We start from the raw sequence: 19,254 nt of genomic DNA on the forward strand, positions 1-19,254 counted from the left end.
TCAAGTAATATGCAGCTTGTTGTGCGTTTTGAAACCAGCGAAAATTGCAGGATAGTACAATTTTCAACGTCACATCACGCATCTGCAGCTTCTCTGAACGGAGAAAACTAGGCCTACCTACATAACACATATTAAATAAAAGGGAATATTTAGGCCTATAGGCTACGCAAAATATTTTATTTAAATAATTAGGTCTACAGATTAACAAAACGAAAGTGGTTATTTGTGGCGCAGTCCAAAGATCTAGAAAAGTAAACAGACATTCTGCTTGTTTTGGTTATTTGTGTCTTTTTTTATGTCTTGCTTTTACCTCTATGACCATAAATTACGGAGACAGTTTACTGTCTTATAGAAGGAAAACAAATCCAGTGGTTGCGCCGGCGCCTCACGCGCGCGCACACTAATTCTTGCTTTGCTTACTTGATATCGCAGCCTGTTAAATATTAAAATAAAATACAATCAACCAAACGTTACACTGCTCAATTTAATTCTGTAATACAATCTGCCGTTTACCACCCGTGACCACCACCTCACTGTGCTGTTATGTGTGAAGGATGCTGTTTTACATCGATAATGCGAGTGAAGTACAAAGCTCATATACTAAATAATAGTTCAGCATTCGTCTCGAAAATGAAAACAGTTGGATTCGTGCCGAATGAGAAAGGTAGGCTACAGATTCACTTTAAATTAATTCGTTTTGCATCTTATTTAGATTTATTTCCAATAAATAAACCCGTTTCTCACCTTGAATATCAATAGAAGCTGGAATGGCATTAAAAAATAAAATATTTTTTTATTAGTTTTGGCTTGACGTTTATATAGCCTGAATAGTCCAACTGTTAATTTTAGAGGTTTTGTTGTGGAGTACATAAATAATATAGGGCAGTTTTGTTCAAAATTTATGTTTACAAACATTATAAACAAAGATATGCATGTAATAATGTAATGTAGGCTAATAATAAAATGCGACGTATAGGCCTATGCGACTTTTTTCCTCTCAGGAATAGCGTCGGTATTTTTAACCATGCAGCAAACATATATCTTGAAAAAAATACTTTAATTTATAAACCATAGTTTTTCCTTTCGTTTAATAGGTTTACATTTGGACAGAATCTTGTTATAAAAGATAATTGTAGGTCTATTGGCTAAGACACTCTTTGTTTTTTAATAAATAAAATGCTGTACGTATTATTATTATTATTATTATTATTATTATTATTATTATTATTATTATGTAGGCTACACGCAAAAAAAATTAAAAAATAAATAACGTTATTAACCGTTATTTTTTCTAATCAAACCGGTTTCGGAACGTTTATAATGCAAAGGAACGCTGGAACAGAAACGTTAAAATATCGATTCTGCTCGGAGTGGAACGATTGAATTTTTTTTTTTCGTTTTTAAGCCCTGGTGCCATGGTCTTAGTCCTTTCGTGGCAAGTTAGTTCACCTGGCAGCAGTCATGCAGGAACAGCTTCTATCAACTTTAACAGAAAAAAAAAAACTGTTCATTAAAACAGTATGTTTTGGTAATATGTGAAATCAGCAATAAAAATCCATTAAAGGGTTAGTTCACCCAAAAATGAAAATCATCCCATGATATACGACTTTTTTCTTTCAGACAAACACAATCGGAGATATATTTAAAAATAGCCTGGCTCTACCAAGTTTTATAATGGCAGTGAATAGAGGATAAGATTTTGAAGCCCAAAAAGTGCAACCATTCATAAATATCCATATCCATTTCATAATATCCATATTTAAAACTTTATAAACTAAAATAACTAGCTTCCGACAGACAGTTGTCACGAATTAGAAGTCTAAAATGAGAATTTTTAAAGAGAAATGTTGGAGGATTTCGATGGAAGAGAAGAGTAGCTTAAGTTTGTTGCACAGCCCTATTTGTTTGAACCACAAGAGGCGTCTAGGCTTACAATACTATGTCCTGCGTCATACATCACGTCAGGGGTTACAAATCAACTTGCGCAGTATGCGAACAGTCGTCTCCTGAAAGCTAGTTATTTTAGTTTTAAAAGTTTTAAATATGGATGTTTTCCTCACACAAATGCATCGCTTGCTTCAGAAGGCCTTTATTAACCCCCCGGAGCCGTGTGTATATCTTTTATGATGGATGGTTGCACTTTTTTGGGCTTTAAAATCTCATCCTCTGTTCACTTCCATTATAAAGCTTGGGAGAGCCCCAGGACATTATATAACCCTGATTGTATTTGTGTGAAAGAAGAAAGTCATGGATGGCTTGAGGGTGAGTAAATCATAGGGAAATTATTATTTTTGGGTGAACTGTCCCTTTAACTCTGGGATTTATCTAGAAATAAAGGTTCCAAAAGGGGATTTTTGCTGTGATGCCAATGAAGAATCATTTTGTCTCAGTGTTTTTTGTACATACAATTAAAGTCATACAGGTTTGGAGCAACACGAAGGTGAGTAACTTTTCTCATTTTTGGGGAAACTCCCCCTTTAATTCACCTTCTAAATTGAACTGAATCTGATTAGAAAATCTGAATTGCCCTTTAATTGTGGAGTGTGTGGGACTATGGCTTTTTATTGCATAGCTATAATGCCATACAAAGAAGTACTTAATTTTAAGAAGAAGGCATACTATTTGAACAGGCCAGCTGAATTCAACCCACCTATATAAGGTGAGAAATGAACATAAGAACAGTCCCCAGCACCAGCCATTGTTCCCTGAAAAACACATGTCTTTAGCCACAGGAAACTCCTGCACAGCTCAGCGAGCAGTATTACCTCCTAGAACCACCTGCTGTGGTACAGTATACCTGTACAATGTTTATAGGGGGCCAGAGAAAGAGAAAAGGATGGAGCGATCAGCCGTGGGTCTCCAGGAGTGTTAAAAGCTATGTGAGACGAGTGGAGTGAGATGACAGAGATCCATTATGCTGGGCTAATGCATGTATAATTGAACGCCATCATTTGCACACTTCTTTATGATGTCAGGATTACCTCCTAATAGAAGTGCTTTAGTTTTATGAGGGCTGGGACAAAAGACTCCCATGAGGAGCATGGGGGAAGACCTGGACACACACACACACAAGTGATTGCATTTGCTATTATGCTCTGCAGTTTGAAGTAAATGGGTGGGTTTTTACTGCGGTAAGACCAAGTGCAGCTCCTGCAATACATGAGACCTGATTTTGTTTTGTTTTGTTTTTTTCATCTCACATAGGCACTGGCCTCATTATTTACTGTATATCTCAATGTTGAATTATTCGTACATTGAATTATTTGCCTTGGTTGAGCTCGGGCTCAAGCTCAAATCTATAGCTACTGCAGCTGCACGGGGCTCTGTTGCTAGGCAATGGCCGTCCATCTCATGAGCATGTGTTTTGAAATACTTGTCTCGTTGTCAGTCAGGATTAGCGGCAGTTCCACTAAGAGTAAAAATACGTCTTCATTTTGCGAAGATAGAAGATAAATGTCAATAAGTGTCAGTATTTCTCACTCCTGACAGCATCAGATCCATCGTGGTTGACTGTATTCCCGTTTTCTTTTAAGACTTTTAATGGCATCTGGAAATGCAGCCACGATTAAAGTTTAAAGGCCTGTCAAACATTTAAGCAAAGATTTATTTCCTTCTCTTTAAAGAGGAGGGATTAATTTGAAAGGTCTCTAAAAATCTACATCAGCCAATTGGGGAAGGCATGCTTTCTGGTTATGTTGCTCTTCGCATTAAACGACACTCTTAGCTAAACTGATCTTACTTCCCGTACTCTAGTAATGATGTTTCTGTTCGTTCATGCAGTCTACATGAACTCTCAGTCCATGGAGAGCTTGTAGCAAGCATGGGTCCGTCCGTCCGTGCATTCTATCTGTCTGTCGTTCTATTGTTCAGTCTCTTCTGTCACTCCATTTGCCTGTCTATCATTTTGTATCTCAATTTAAAGGCATCGTAAAGTTTTCCAAAACTTTCAAACAAACTTTTGTCAAATCAAAATTCACTTTTATGGTTAACAATTACACAGTTTTTTTTTAAATATCAATTCATTTTAATTCTATTTCCTTAGATTCTAATTCTAATTCTGTGTCCTGTTTTCTACCTTGTTGAAGTAACAAATGACTTTTTTAGCTTCCTATGTACAGTATCCTTATTCAGAAGCATACTATTTCCAGAGAGAGAGAGAGAGCAGAGGTAGCGAATGATTGAAATGCCATCCACCCTTCAGACTGCTTTGTTTTTGCCCTTGAGAGCAAATTGAAAAAGAAACAGACCAACACATACGGCAACAGAGCGAGCGACAGAGAAGCCTCAGGAATAGTGGGTGGACCAGTATTGAAGAGATGCCTGGGGGGACGAGATCTCTCTGCTTCTGTCATTTTTACCCCTCAGAGAATCTCCAGACCTGCCGCCTGCCGTCCCTCTCAACATGCCTTTCTTTCACTCTCTCGCTCCCTGTTTGTCGTCTGGATAACGGATGTCTTAAAAAATTCACGTTTTGATGCCAAGCCTGCACAGTGGTCAGGAAACGGCACAGACAAATCCCTCTTTATCCGTAGAAAGAGAGAAAAGCAGAGGGAGGTTGACAGAGGTGGAGGGAGAGGTCAGCCTGTGGGCTTGCCTCTGGCCTGCTCTTCCCTGCTGGGTTTGCCATGGTGTTGGGTCCAAAGCTCCCAATTAAACAAGGAGCTTGTGTGTTCTCATGGGTGTGTGCGATTGGCACAGTGAGCCACCGGTCACGACTGTGCTCCACTGAGGGAGCGAAAGGACAGGAAGTGGGGCCTGCATGCCCACTGACCAGACGCACACTCATAATGGCACGTACTTTGAATTGTAACATGCACACATCTAAAATACCATTCTGGTTAACACACACAAATTCTGGCACCGTCTATATGCTTTAACGAGAGCTGCTGTCCAAATGCACTGGTGTATTTCAACTACTAGTCTTTAAATTGGCAGTCATGATAGTTTTACAGTCAAATACAAGGACAGAATCTTTCCTTCTGTGTGCGGCAGCCGGTTAAACCTGCAAAGGCTCTGGTAAAGCAGCTGTTCTCGGTGCTGCAGTAAGTGTGGTGTCAGTTAATCCTGTGAGGGGACAAAGTCGGTCTGCTTGGCTGACTGACTTTGGCAAAGCCCGCTGATGGGCGGCCAGCAAAGGTGCATAGAGGCTTTGGCTGTGAAATGCACAGATTAGTGGACCAAGCTCCAAACTGACCAAGACATTTCACACTGGAAGTCTCACCGCCTGCCAGACCATCCTGAACAAAAACTAAACTGGAAAATTCATTTTCATGGTCCAACTTGAATATAGTATAATTAGATGAGTTGATATGTTTATTCTGCAAGAATGCATTAAATTGATAAAGTCACAGTGAAGACATTTCATTTATATTGTTACAATAGATTTCTATTTCAAATAAATGCTGTTTTTGATCTTTCTATTCATCGAAGAATCCTGAGAAAAAGTATCACGGTTTCCACAAAAATATTAAAATGTTTTCAAATTGATGATAAGAAATGTTTCTTGAGCAACAAATCAACATATTAGAATGATTTCTGAATGATCATAGATGCTGAAAATGCAGTTTTGACATCAGGAATAATTGACATTTTTAAATATATATAAAAATAGAAAAATGTTTATATGTTATAAATTATACTAATGTTTCACAATATTACTGTTTTTGTCTGTGTATTAAAAAAAACACCAACCTCACGTTTTTTTAAAAAAAACACCAACCTCACGTTTTTTTAATAGTATATATTTATATAAATATTACTTTAAACACAGTTTTGTTTGTTTTTATAAATCAAGTGACAAGTGGATTGCTTTCTGTGGTAATCAGCAGAGTGCTGTAGTTGGTACACCTCAACTTGTTTCAAAGCTGGAACATTGTAGCTCAATCTTTTTATGTAGCTTAACTGGAGTATGTGTTTGCGTTAAGTTGGCAGCACTTAACACACTTCCAATGTATGCACTTCCCATCTGCATTTCCTTCTCCTGAAACCAAGGTGAAACAGCAGAAAGAAGAAAGAGAAGAAAACCTTTATGTAGTTTCTATTTTTAGCCTCACGCATGCCCAGGTTGAAATTAGCGTAGTTCTGAGAAGTGTCACTTGGTAAATATCGGACTAGAGGGGAAAATGGCAGTGAAATAAAGGTAAGAAAAAAATGAATAAAGCTGAGGCCTGGCAGAATGGTTGTTGAGCAATGCAGAAAAGCATCTCATTTCATAATTCACTGCTGTCTCCCAGATCCACCTCCCCCACACAAAGCACTGAATTATGGGGCGGAATAGGTTCTGCTTAATTGCCTTTTTTATTTAGGGATGAAAAGTTCAGTGCACAAGTTTCAGCCTTTTTTCCAGTCTCACTTATTCATCAAGCCTTGTGCTTCTCTACTGTACTCCACTGTGTGCATGTGTGTGGATAATATTGTAATTGAAGTAGTGTTCAGTGCTCAGACATGCTCTTTAATTGGTCAGAGTTCAGTGATTTGCTATATGCTGGCAAACCTAATTAGCAAGGGTTAAATTCAACATGACATGTCGTCTTTGCATACTTTTTAGCATTGTGTTCCTCAGATCTACTCACATTAACAGTGATTTCTCTCTTTCTCTGTCTCTCCACAGCACGCAGCAGCAGGCGTTCCTGCTGGAGAACGTGCCGTGTAATAACGCAAGCTGTCGGGATGTGGGCCGCATGTTCCATGTGCACTGGGAACAGTCAGATCTCAGTGCCATCCCCAAGGCTGTTGTGGCCACTTTTTTTGACATCTATGAGGACGTAAGTGTTGGCCTTTTCCCCTTGCTTTTGGCGTTTTAATTAAAACCATGCCACTGCTTTAATCTCCCTCCCTTTCTCTGTCCCTGATCACTCTTTCTTCATCTTGTTGATGTCTCTGTGACCCGCATTATACCGAGATTTAGTCATTATCTGATTTACTCTGACTGTAATGTTGCCCCAGTGGTGTGGCACAGGCTCTCTCCTCTTATGACATTGAGAGCAGAGAACTACACACTCTACATCACAAACCCCAGCCTCTGATGCTTAACACCCTGTCATCCAATAGTGTGGCAGTCTCTGTAGTCTAAAGACATGTTTGAACCGTGTCTGATGTGAATAACTTAATCATAAAAAATGAAAGAGATGTTGCATGGCAACTAACTGTTGTCAAATAAATTTGAGTTGAAGTATAAAAATTACAAAAACTGGAATAAATTATAAATAAATTAACACTAATTAGAATCATTAAAACGTAACTAATGAAAATTACAAGTTAACACTGATAAGCACACATCTAGCAATGCTAGTTCTAAAAAAAATCTACTACAGACTTCAGATTGGCTGTGAAAAGGCTTGCCTTTTTTTTTTTTTTTTGGTCATTCTCAGCACTATTTCTATTTCTTTCAGTATTAAGGTTGTGTTTATGGTTTGGGGTCTTCACCTCTCATTTTCTGCTCTTAGTAGTCCAAGCGGAGCTTCTCTGAGGGCAGCTCTATCTCGCCTCCCTTGAGCTGTGTGTATCTCACTGGTGCTCAAGGCTTGTTATAGATTATTGATTCTAAGTGTCCTTTGATCAGAGTTATTGAATTGGACTGTTCATCCTACACAAGACACACACGTGAATGTGTCTGGAATTAAATGGCATCCTGAAATTGTAAATGCAATTTATTAATTACTGTTATCACAATTTACATTGAATGCAGTTTTGAATAGCTTTATACCATTGTTTGAAGCAACTGCATGCCATATTTTTATATAAAAAACATAATTTTTTTTTTTTTTTTTTTGCTTTTCTATAGCACTACGCTTCAAATGTCAACTGTACATTGGTTTGGTTTCTTCTTGAAATAGGGCTGGGCGATTTTCCCGATTTTTTTTTTTTTAAATTTCGAATTAAACGTTTTTGCCTCGACTTATTTTTTAAATCGAGAAATCGCAATTTTGAATAAAAATGTTAGCAAGCGTTACAATTAGACATGTTGACAATACAGCAATGAAAACCGCATTAGGAGAAGAAAATGATCTGACCTCATGATGGCACCGGCGCGCCTGATAAACCGCTATCATGTGAGGCTCTATGAACATAAAACACAACACTAGTCTTAAGCGGCTGTTCATTCACGCAGGCAGTGGAATGAAGAAAAAAAGGCAAAATTATTTTAAATTTTTTTTTCCTTGACCGCCGTGTTTTTAGAATGCAGTTTCATGGGTGAGACGCTGCAAAAGACGCGAGACCCAAGCGCAACACCTAAACATGTCCGCCAAACATAAAAACAATATGACAAATAGCGCAATGGAATGCAAAAACCTGTAAAGGACTACTACTGTATGTTTGATATTTCATGTTTGCGTGATGGTGACAGGCTCAAAGTCTAATACGTTATTAGATAGTACTGTTATACAAAGAAAGTAGACAGTATACGAAAAAGTATTAGCTTTTTCCATGTGGTTGTTGCCAAATGTCGCTAGCTTAGCAGTTCTACATAATTGAGAGATTCATCTATGACTGTGTTTTTTTTTTTTTTTTCTGTTTGTAGAGTTAGTTCGTGGAGTAAATATATAGGCTGTGTACACAGCTTTTTAAAAATGGTGGGTGCTGGTGTTTGCGTACGTTCGACCAATCAGCATACACTTACGTCACTGGTAGTTCCTTTTGTTGTGATTTGCCTCTCACAATGTAACATGCTCTAAACTCAAAATAAAGTGGTTTGGGGTATTCACGCCTTTGAACGATTACGAAAACGTGGCATCCGTAATTGTAATGGCGATTTGAAATTCGATTCATTGTTCAGCCCTAATTTCACGGCAGATTAAAAAAAATCAAAGATTACTTTGCATATAGAAAATTGACCATTAAGATTTTTTGCATTGTGACATTTTTCATGCCTTTTTTCTGCCTTTCTCATGTTTGTCTGCTAAAGAAATGTTGCGTTGTTGCCTGTATGAGGGTCTGTATTCAAACATTTATGTACACGTCTAATTTCGTCATCGTCTCTTCCTCTGTGATTCACTCTTTCCTCCCTCGATCCTTCTCTCTATCTGTATCGCAACCTTCTCCCCATCGTAATCACAAAATAGCCAATTACCTTGAATTCCCTCATGCTTGCATAACTAATGGAGCTTAAGGCTCATTAAACAAACAGCACGCGCATGTCTCATTTTGTTAGCATTCGAGCTAGTCATCATTAGCAAAGTATTATGATGCTATCTGTACAGGAGCCCCTGTGCAACCATGTTCTTAAGAGCGAGACCGATAGACTGCAGAGAGGGGCTGATAAGAAGCGTAATAACTTGCTGGAGTCCATTAAGGATACGAGTGTTCATCAGACAGGAGAGATTCAATGGGCTCGATACATTGTTTCTGATTTCTCATTTGCAGGGAATATTAGATATGATTGTGCTCAGCAAGGTGGAAAAGGAAGACCTCGTCATCCACGCTTTGAAGAACAACTATGAGGCCGACGCATATTTCGTAAAAGTGATTGGTGAGTATGAGATGTGCCGTTTACCCAGCCTGGCTACCGTAGCGACGGTAGAGCTTCCGGGTGCTGACATTTGGAGAGCTGACATTTCCAGTGCCAAATATGTCCACTAGAAAGCAGCCATGATGCCATTTAATCCTGCCTGCTTGCATTTTAATTAAGCAGGAAGGAGAGATCTCCTCTAGCTCAAGTGCACAGATTAGCTTCCTCAGTGTAACAGCATGTGAGGATCATTCTATCAGTGTCAGATTAAAAAAGGGACGAGACTGACCCAGAGTCTCTAAATCTCCCCTCCTCCCGCTTATTAGCGCGCTCTGTTTCTCTCGTTCCTGTAGATGTGCTGTTTAATGAGACTGCTGTAAGCTAGAATGTCTGGCTCTGAAGAGAGAGGCACTCTGGGTAGTTTACTGCAGTGACAAAGTGCTCCCAAGATGCTTCTGCCCCTTTCAAATCAAATAGCCACTTGTGTGTGTGAGTAAGAGGTGGAATTTATGTTTATATACAATATAAATGTGATGTTTTATACAAATAGACTCTCCTTCATAATAAAGCTGCTTTTATGAGTCTGTAGTTTATATAGTTTCCCTGTGAAAAATGGCAGACGACTCATGACTTCCTGCTCTTGCACTCCTCTACCGTCTGCCGCCTGTCTAATCTACTCTACTCCATTCCACACAGATGTGCTTTGCATCTTTTTGACTCTCTGTTGCTGTAAAATGGAAGCTACACTACCGTTCAAAAGTTTGGGTTTGGTAAGATTTTTCAGAGATGTTTTTGAGAGAAGTCTCTCATGCTCAACAAGGCTGCATTTATTTGATCAACAATGAAAACAGTAATATTAATCCAATTTAAAATAACTCTTTTATATTTAATGTGTTTTAAAATGTAATTTATTCCTGTGATGGCAAAGCTGAATTTTCAGCATCATTACTCCAGTCTTCAGTGTCACATGATCCTTCAGAAATCATTCTAATATAATGATTTGCTGCTCAAGAAACATTTCTTATTATTGTCAATATTGAAAACAGTGGTGCTTAATATTTTTGTGGAAACGGTGGATTTTTTTTTCTAGCATTGTTTGATGAGTAAAAAAGATCAAAAACAGCATTTGTAACAATACAAGACTTTACTGTCACTTTTGATCAATTTAATTTGTTTTTGCACAAAGTAATACAAGTACAATTCTATTTGAACATTGGTGCTAATATTAGTGAGATACTGGCAAAAAAAGAACCTCTATTAAAGATGTTTAATTTTTAATATTGAGGTTAAAAAACTATTAATAGTGTGTTTTGGAAGGTAATTTGCAGTCTGATTAAGGCGCAACTGTAAATGAAGGCCCATCCCTGCTAAATATATTAGCTCTTTATATCCTCAGCACTTCTGAGACAGTCCACAGATGCTTAAATACATTAAGCAACCATGTTCAAGCAGTAGAAATTGTGCTATATTTAAAAGCACTGGGTTAGAGTTTGAATTGCACATGAATCACTAAAGAAACTGCCATATCCCATATGTTCATGTGCACTAAATTGCTCTGAGATGCCTTTCTCTTCAGACAGTTGGCTGCAAATGACTCATCAAACTGAAAGATGTGCTAGTAACTGCCATTCTGCAGCCCAAAATGTAGAAGTTCTTTGTATTAAAAAAGGGGTGTTGCTCGACCCTTTTTACTGGGGCATGAGCCTCAGTGAAATACCGCTGTGCCCCAGTAAAATATTGCAGAATAGTGTATACCAACCTGATAATCATTTTATTCTGACAATATTTCCCTGATAATTATTTAACGTCATGTGATTTTTCAATCAGCTGTTTAGAATCGGATCCAAATGCCAGATTCGCAAATAAATCACTATAACAGGTTTGCAGAAACCTCTAAAATTGTACACAATTCAGTTTAATTAAATTGGACAGTTTACTTACACATTGAATACTTTGCAGTGGTGGATAAGTCAGAAAACAAAAAGAGTGCTGGAGGAGGTGGATATTTACCTACAATCTATTGTAATACTTTAATGTCTGTCAGTTTGTCAAAGATGAAACAGCTCTTTATTACATGTGCAGTTTGTGATCGACTCTACTGCAGGTAAAACATTTTGTATTTATAACAGTAACAAAAAGAGTATCAAAATATTGGGATCATTTTTTGTTGGGGGCCTGTGCCCCAGTACTGATGAAAGACTAGAAATTTCCTGAGACCCACCTCACCCACCACCGTCCATTGAGGCTATGCAGGTGACGTACACCACTGCATTATATCAACTTGCCTCGTTGTTGTCCTCTAGAGGGATTGTGGGTATGTAAGCTATGTCCTGTGCAATTACCTTTCCCTCTCTCAGTGCCCAGTGGTTTACATATTTGCCAGGGAAGCCCTCAGTTATTTCATCCTCAGTGGAGTAAATAAACAATTTATTTCCATTTGATGCTGCCAAGTCCTCAAGGCCATGTGTGTTTTCACATAAATCTGAAGCAGCACATGAAAAGAATTTGAGCCTTATCATAGGCATGTGATATGTTGAAGCCTTAGTTGTTGTTTTTTTCACCCGTTCTACATTTACATCCCAGTATTTGTAGCCTTTTTATCTTTTGCCATGTGTAAATCACCCACTTGCTCCATTATTTTATGACATAAATGCTCATACACACAAATTTATACCTCTTCTCTGAGCTACAGATCAATAGACACAAAAAGAAGTCCGAACGAGCAGTCAGTGGGTAGCAGGGGAGTACAAGAGGAGGGGATAGGCCAGGTGCTGTAATTTTCTGTGATTGCATGCTCTAAACACACACAGACGGTGGTTGGAGTGTGTGTCTGTGGTGTGTGTGGATGAGTAAGTGTGTGTTGGCTATAGGCAGAGTGGGAGAACTATGGCAGCTGATTGCATTTCTGTTCATTTATTAGAATGCAGATGAGCTGCAATGAGGAACATCTGTGCGCTTTGTTCAGTCCAGTGCGCACTCCTTCCTCGCCTCTGCAATCTGTCACTCTGTAAACCCAGCCCCCCTCCCACATGTTACAACACTACATGGGAACTCATAAAGGGAGGCCTTTTTGTCACTCATTCAGATTGAATTTTATGAATGATTTGCTGTTTTTGTTCTGTTCAGTCCTGTAGTTCTTTTTTTCACCAGACTATCTGTCATTATGCAATTCTATTTGTGTGTCTCTCTGTCCATCCATCCATCTCATGCAGGGCTCTAGACTAACATTTGAGAGCAGTGGCGCTAGTGTCACTAAGTTCTACAGATGGTGGTGCGGGGTTTTTTTTTTGTTTGTTTGTTTGTTTGTTTGTTTTTTATAAAATTTAATCATATTACTATTGTTTTGCATTAATAAGTGCAGTTACTAATAATGTTAAATGTTTATTCATTGGAAATTTAACAGTAAAGAACTGAACTTGAATTGAGATGCAAAAAAAGTTGTTAACAGGGAAAAAATTTTATAGGGAAAAATGTAAATATTCTAATCTTATTAAATGTACCAGGCAGTGATTATAAAAAGAGTGCTCTTTACTTGCTTTCTGTTTAATTCAGTCACAATTTGAAGAAGTTTTTGTTTTTCATGAGACTTTTCCAACTTTTCCATATAATAGGGAGTTAATAAGTGCTTCTCTGCCACCATTTAGTGGTAATTTCGTGTTTTTTTGTTTTGTTTTGTTTTGTTTTTTGTTTTGTTTTTTTGTTTGTTTGGTTTTTTTTTTTGGGGGGGGGGTAAGTTTTGTTTGCCTTGAAGTGTTAGTTTTCCTTCAACTTTAAACTTTTAGTTTTACAAATCATCACTTTAAAAATAACATTGGATAATTTTTAGCACTTTTAAGTGCTGGAAAAAGTGTGAAGCACTTTAAAAAGTCCTTGAAAAGTGTTAGAATTTCACTCTCAAAAGTTTGCATGAACCCTGAAATTAATAATGTAAAAGCATTTAAGTATTTCTGGCACTATACCATAGTTTAGTAACCATAGTAAGTAACGCTTACTGTGTTACTAAGTCCATGGTGATTTGTGGATTTGGGAGCCTTAACTTGTTCATGGCACAGTGTTTCTCCTGGTTTCCACATCAGCACTATTTTATCTCATATTATTTGATCTGATATATCTAGTTTGAATGCTTCCCACTAAATTGCGATGTTATTAATTTTGAGGCAAATTCAAATGCTTTCTCTCTGGATCTGCCAGCGGTGTGAACTGTGTAGTAAGCAGTACTCACATGCTGAGCTCGCACTGCATTGTCTGTTATTACTCAGCAGTGTTTGGGGGTAATGCATTACAAGTAACTTGAGTTACGTAATCAGATTACTTTTTCCAAGTAACTAGTAAAATAACACATTACTTTTAAATTTACAACAAAATATCTGAGTTACTTTTTCAAACAAGTAATGCAAGTTAATTTGTTTTCCTATTTATTGACTGACAGCTCTCCTTTCCCTATGTTATGAGATATCATAAGTGCACAGACATTGTTTTAGAATAAATGTGAGCATGCATTTACTCATCTCACTTGAAAAAAAACAAACAAACTCAGTATTTCTCAAAATGAATAAAAACAGTGAAATGCAATCTCAGAATATTATGCAAACGTGCAATAATTAAATATATTAAATTACACAAACATACTTTATGTACTTAATCTCACTTAATTAACCAATGTTTTTTTGTTTTGTTTTTTTGACTGCGCCCTCTACTATACAGCTGTGAATTTGCATTTCTTTCAACCTGAGGCTTATTCATTTCACTTTTGGTGTGAAAGGGCCTTTACATTTGCCAAAAATAGAACTTTTTTTTGTTGATATTAAAAAAATCAAGCAAGTCCAGGTAAGAAAAAGTAACCCAAAAGTAATGTAATGCATTACTTTCCATAAAAAGTAACTAAGTAACGCAATAAATTACTTTTTTTGGGGGGGGGGGTTACATTTAAAACACTATATTTAGTGTTACATTACCTTTGCATCAAATTACAAAAAACTAGTTAACGTCGCTGTGAGGGTGTTTCTAACACAGCAGCTATGGGAGTGATGGTAAAAATTGCATTTTTCTCTCTTCTGACTGCCGTTATCAATCGCTCTCTATTTTTTTCCTCTTTTTGAAAGTTGTGAAAACACTGTTGTGGAGTTTTTCTTTGGCTATTTGAGCAAATGGAAACACAAAAATATATTTAATGTATTCTCTCATTCACCGCCATAGAATTCTACCCAACTATGACGACTTCCGCTTCTGAGAAACCCGGAAATGTGAAAAGGGTCTATTGTAATGGATTACTTTTAAAAGTAACTTTCCCAAACACTGTTGCTCAGTGCTGATCAATGGTCCACGCTGCACAGCTCAAAAGAGTTGTGCTGTTTCATTTCATTTGCCGTTTGATGGTTCTCATATGAAACAGAAATGGCAGCTTTTATCAGTTGTGCAATGTGGTGGTCGCATCAGTGCGACCTCTAACAAAATTTAGTTGCACTGGCAGATAAAAAGGTCGCAAAATGAGACAATTTAGTTGCAGTCTTGTGCCCTGTTCTCATGCCATTATTTAACTCACTAACTCCTGCCATAGGTTAGCCAATGTTGCTGTATCTGGCTGCTTAAACAGCCCAAACAGAGCCACATTATTCACACTTTTTGGTGATATGATGGTTTACTTGTATAGTTGTCTCTGCATATTATGCTAGGATAGTAGTGCAGCTTTAAATGTGCAGAGATGGGGTTTTTTTTTCGTTGAGGCAGAATGATTAGGTGATGAGGGACTGAGAGTGCTGCTTGTTACTGTAATCACTTCCTGACCTCAGCAGAGACTGAGAGCCAATCATAAAGCCGTCTTCGTTGCTGCTGGTTTAGGGTACAGTAATGAACGTAATCTCACGACTCCAGGCTATCATCTCACAACTTTGAAACCACCTGGTCACCACTTTCATGGACTAGATTAAGAGTGACGGATATTGTTCCAGCTTTTTGAAGTAGTGCACCATCACCTCTGATGGTGTAATGATGTGTGAGCATCTGTGTGGGGCAGCTGTTATGAATGACATGAGACACAGTCACTTAGAGTGTCGGTGGCATCTGGTTTACCAGCGCGGAACAGAACAGCAGGCCTCATGTCCAATTTCACAGCCATCACATCACAGCTATTCCATTGTTGCTGCAAACTCCCGGCAGATTCACTCTGCGGAATCCCCTGATGTCCTGGGAACAACAAACTGCAAGACAATTTGGATCCGTTCTTTTTGTCATCACAAGCAAAAATACAGTTGAAGCTGTTCAAACAGAATCAAATCAGACGCCCTGGGATAGGACGTTCAGTCTGGGAAATTATTCGCGTAACCTTATAAATTTATCAAGATGTCATCATGATGAATGAACCATCACAAGTTTTTTATTGAATTGTTTTTTTGTTTTTTGTTTTCCTGAATGTCCACTTAACCGTTTTTCCGCTCAGTTTATCATAGATGTCTGATGACAGTGCTGTCGCTGTGTGATAATTTTTGTTTCTTTGTATTAGAGAGGTTTCCAGGATCTCCAAATGGAGCCAGCGGGAGGAATAGAGACGAATGTCAAGTCTTATCTTTATATGAAGGCTCAGACTAAGCCCTGGCAGTAAACAAGAGCATTATTCATGCAATGAGTTCACAAAATGGCATTTCATTGGGATTAAGCACATCATAAACGTTTAGATGTATTCAATGCTAAACCTTCTGTTTTTTAATGGCTTTATGCTGTACTCTTAGGTGGGCACTGCACAGCCTCACACACACACACACACACACACGTACACAATGGGAGCGTGTCATGACCATGCGTATCATGCTTCAGCTCACTGCACAAGCCCTGCTGGTAACTTGTCATTGATAGAGACATTTCCACTATGTGTGCATGTTTCCTTTTTCCGTTAGCATGCGTGTGCAGCCATGTCAGTTTGTATGTTCAAACTGGTATTCACTATTAGCTATGCATTTGCAAACACTAGCCTGAAAGATTTAAAACGTATCTGACAGCTTTAGGCCACCAGGATGTCTGCCACAAGGAGGTCCATAATACCTGAAGAAAGGTATCCGATAGCATTCCTGTTCGTCTCGATGGCAGCTGCTTAGTTTCTGCAGAACCCCCTGAAGGTACAGTACTGTTTAAAGGTTTGGGGTCAGTTAGATTTTTACAACACAGGCTCATTGGAATGTTTTTACAACACAGGCTCAAATGTACCTTTGTTAGCATTTTGCAAAACGCAAAATACATACCAATATGTACATATCACTGCAGTTTCTAACAGAAATGAACACTAGAGGCAGTAAAACAGCTAGCACTTTTAATCATTTTCACACATAATTATGATTACAGGGTCAGATTATGGATTAATAAACACTTGTTTTCACGTCTCCTTGCACAATTATGTTGTGACCTCAAAACACTTTTTACCATAGTGCATGATTTGTAAACAAATATATTTTGGAGTTTGCATCACTTACCCAGCTCCATATGTTCAGTTTTACTAACCTAATAAGCTTGCTCGGTTGCTCAGCTGGTACAGAATTGTGAAAGAGCTCGGGTACGAATCCCGTGAAAGATGAGTCACGGTAAAAGAGTTAAAAAACAAGCTAAAATGCCGTGGTTACGATTTCATTTTCATGTCACATTTGCTTTTGTTAACACAGGTAGGTTTAGGGTTTATTGTGGGTGTATGTTATTAAACGTGATGGAGCATTAAGCTTTTAGCTCCACTCACCAGACATTTCAATTCAGAAGTGCGGTGATGTAAAAACTCCACCGTAATAAAATTTTGACACATTCACGTTCATCTGTTTGGGGGAAAAAAAAACAAAAAAAAACATGCTTTTAGCACCACTCACTGCACTTTGAAACTGTTGTAAAACGTGCACGACGTAACATATTTTGCGTTTTGCAAAAATGTTGACACATGTACGATTTTCTAATGAGCCTGGGCTGGTTTTTTATTTAGAGGTTATGAAGTTAACGAAGTTTTTCTTTTTTTTTCACAAAAAAATATATATATTCGTAAATAAACATAATTTTCCACCCTCATTTTTTCGCTCATTTTCATGTCAAAAAACATTCAGTTTCGAGGAGTGTTGCCTCTTTCAGAAAAGCAAATAAATGCCCACAGCTTTTGCAGCACATCCATGGCCTCCTCCACAGCAGGGCTGTGCACAGACATTCTGAGGGCCAGTGGTCCAAACCAAAGAAAATAGAGCAGATCAATGATGAAGATGGCTTGGCTGAATCACGTTTGGCAATGGGGGTTGGTTTGTTGTGGAGAAAGGCATATCAGCTGATGAGGGCTGAGGGGCAGTGGCTCTTGCCACCAGGCCACCCCCTTGTGCATGTCCTTATCCACAGCATGTGTCGCTTGTGTTTTGATGCTCAAGATGCCTTGGAGGACAAACTTGGCACTGCCGTAGATTTCAACACAAATATGTATCGCTCTTGTCATTGATAGACACACGAGTTGTTAAAGGGTTAGTTAGAAAATTCCATCATTAATTACTCACCCTCATGTCATTCCACACCCGTAAGACTTTCATTCATCTTCGGAACACAAATAAAGATATTTTTGATTACATCTGAGGTATATGATTCGTCCATAGACAGCAATGTAATCTTTTTATTATATATTTTATTATCTCAGCAATATAAACATTTTCATGGTCCAGAAAAATAGTAAAGACATTGTTAAAACAGTCGACGTGACTGTAGTGGTTCAACCGTAATTTTATGAAGCCACGAGAATACTTTTTGTGTGCAAAAACAAACAAAAATAACCATTTTATCCAACAATATCTTCTCTTGTGTCCTTTTCATACGTTGTTTACGTCCAGCTCTTCCAGGTTCTACGCCAGAACGCTGACTCATTATTGTGTAGTGATTTTTGGATTAGCCTCACATGAGGGCACCACAAATATAGTGATTTTGGTCTTAAATATTAATATTAATATTTTGTATTAATATTAATATTGAGTCAGATGATTCCTTCCAATATTTCGGGGCACCAGTCAGGATTCTCACCTTGACAATAAAGAACAATCATGAAAGATTGTTAACTGAATTAATATTTTATAAATTGGAGGAAGTCTGACCAATCTGAAAGATTTAGTGAGATTCGGGCGAGCTTGTAGAGCCTCTGATTATCAACACAAGAATGACACAGTTTGCAAAAAAATTAGTTTATTAACAAAAAGATATACAAGAGTAAAATATCACACTCACTAAATACTACAAAGGAAAATGACTAAACTACTTAGGAAAAATGACTAAACTACTAAGAAAATTGAATCAATAATCAAACAGAAACTACAAACTACAACACAAATGGATGTTAACAAAACTGAATGCCAAGTAGATGAGCAACGGATTGGACGAAGCAATGAATGGGTAATTAGCAGTCTATGAGGGAGTCAATTGTGGTCTTTTCTGGATGCTGGTATTAAAAATAAGTAAATAAGCATTTACTCTGAATACAGATAACGTGTCTAATGTATCTATCTGTGTACGCTGACCCTAGAAAAACAGTCTCTACACAAATAGCAATCTCATTTAGCAACAACCAAATGCCAAGGCTTTTGGAAAAGGTTTGGTTAGCTTATATTTACGTTTCACTTGGTCGGGTGATCAGTCCGGGAATGGGAAACGTTGTCCACTGGTATCCTTCCGTGTGCAGTGGGAGACTGGATTGCTTTCCAACAGCTGCAGAGCTGCACTGAGTGCTGGAGGTCTTTGTGTGATCCAGAGAACTGTAGGTCAGATGGTGGTCGGTCCGTAGGATCTTCTGTAGGTTGGAGGTACTTGGGTTATGCAGG

At 38.0% G+C, this 19,254-nt stretch overlaps 1 protein-coding gene across 1 annotated transcript in view; it reads left to right on the forward strand.

The window, feature by feature from the left end:
• itfg1 (integrin alpha FG-GAP repeat containing 1) overlaps positions 1 to 19,254 on the forward strand; it is a 167,933-nt gene that overhangs the window by 89,005 nt on the left and 59,674 nt on the right. The window contains exons 11-12 of the mRNA XM_048184707.1: positions 6,611 to 6,764; positions 9,364 to 9,469. Coding sequence (XP_048040664.1) covers positions 6,611 to 6,764; positions 9,364 to 9,469 — 260 coding nt within the window. The remainder of the gene's footprint in view (positions 1 to 6,610; positions 6,765 to 9,363; positions 9,470 to 19,254) is intronic.

The sequence above is a fragment of the Megalobrama amblycephala genome, linkage group LG3, assembly GCF_018812025.1.
Source record: "Megalobrama amblycephala isolate DHTTF-2021 linkage group LG3, ASM1881202v1, whole genome shotgun sequence".
Lineage (NCBI taxonomy): Eukaryota > Metazoa > Chordata > Actinopteri > Cypriniformes > Xenocyprididae > Megalobrama > Megalobrama amblycephala.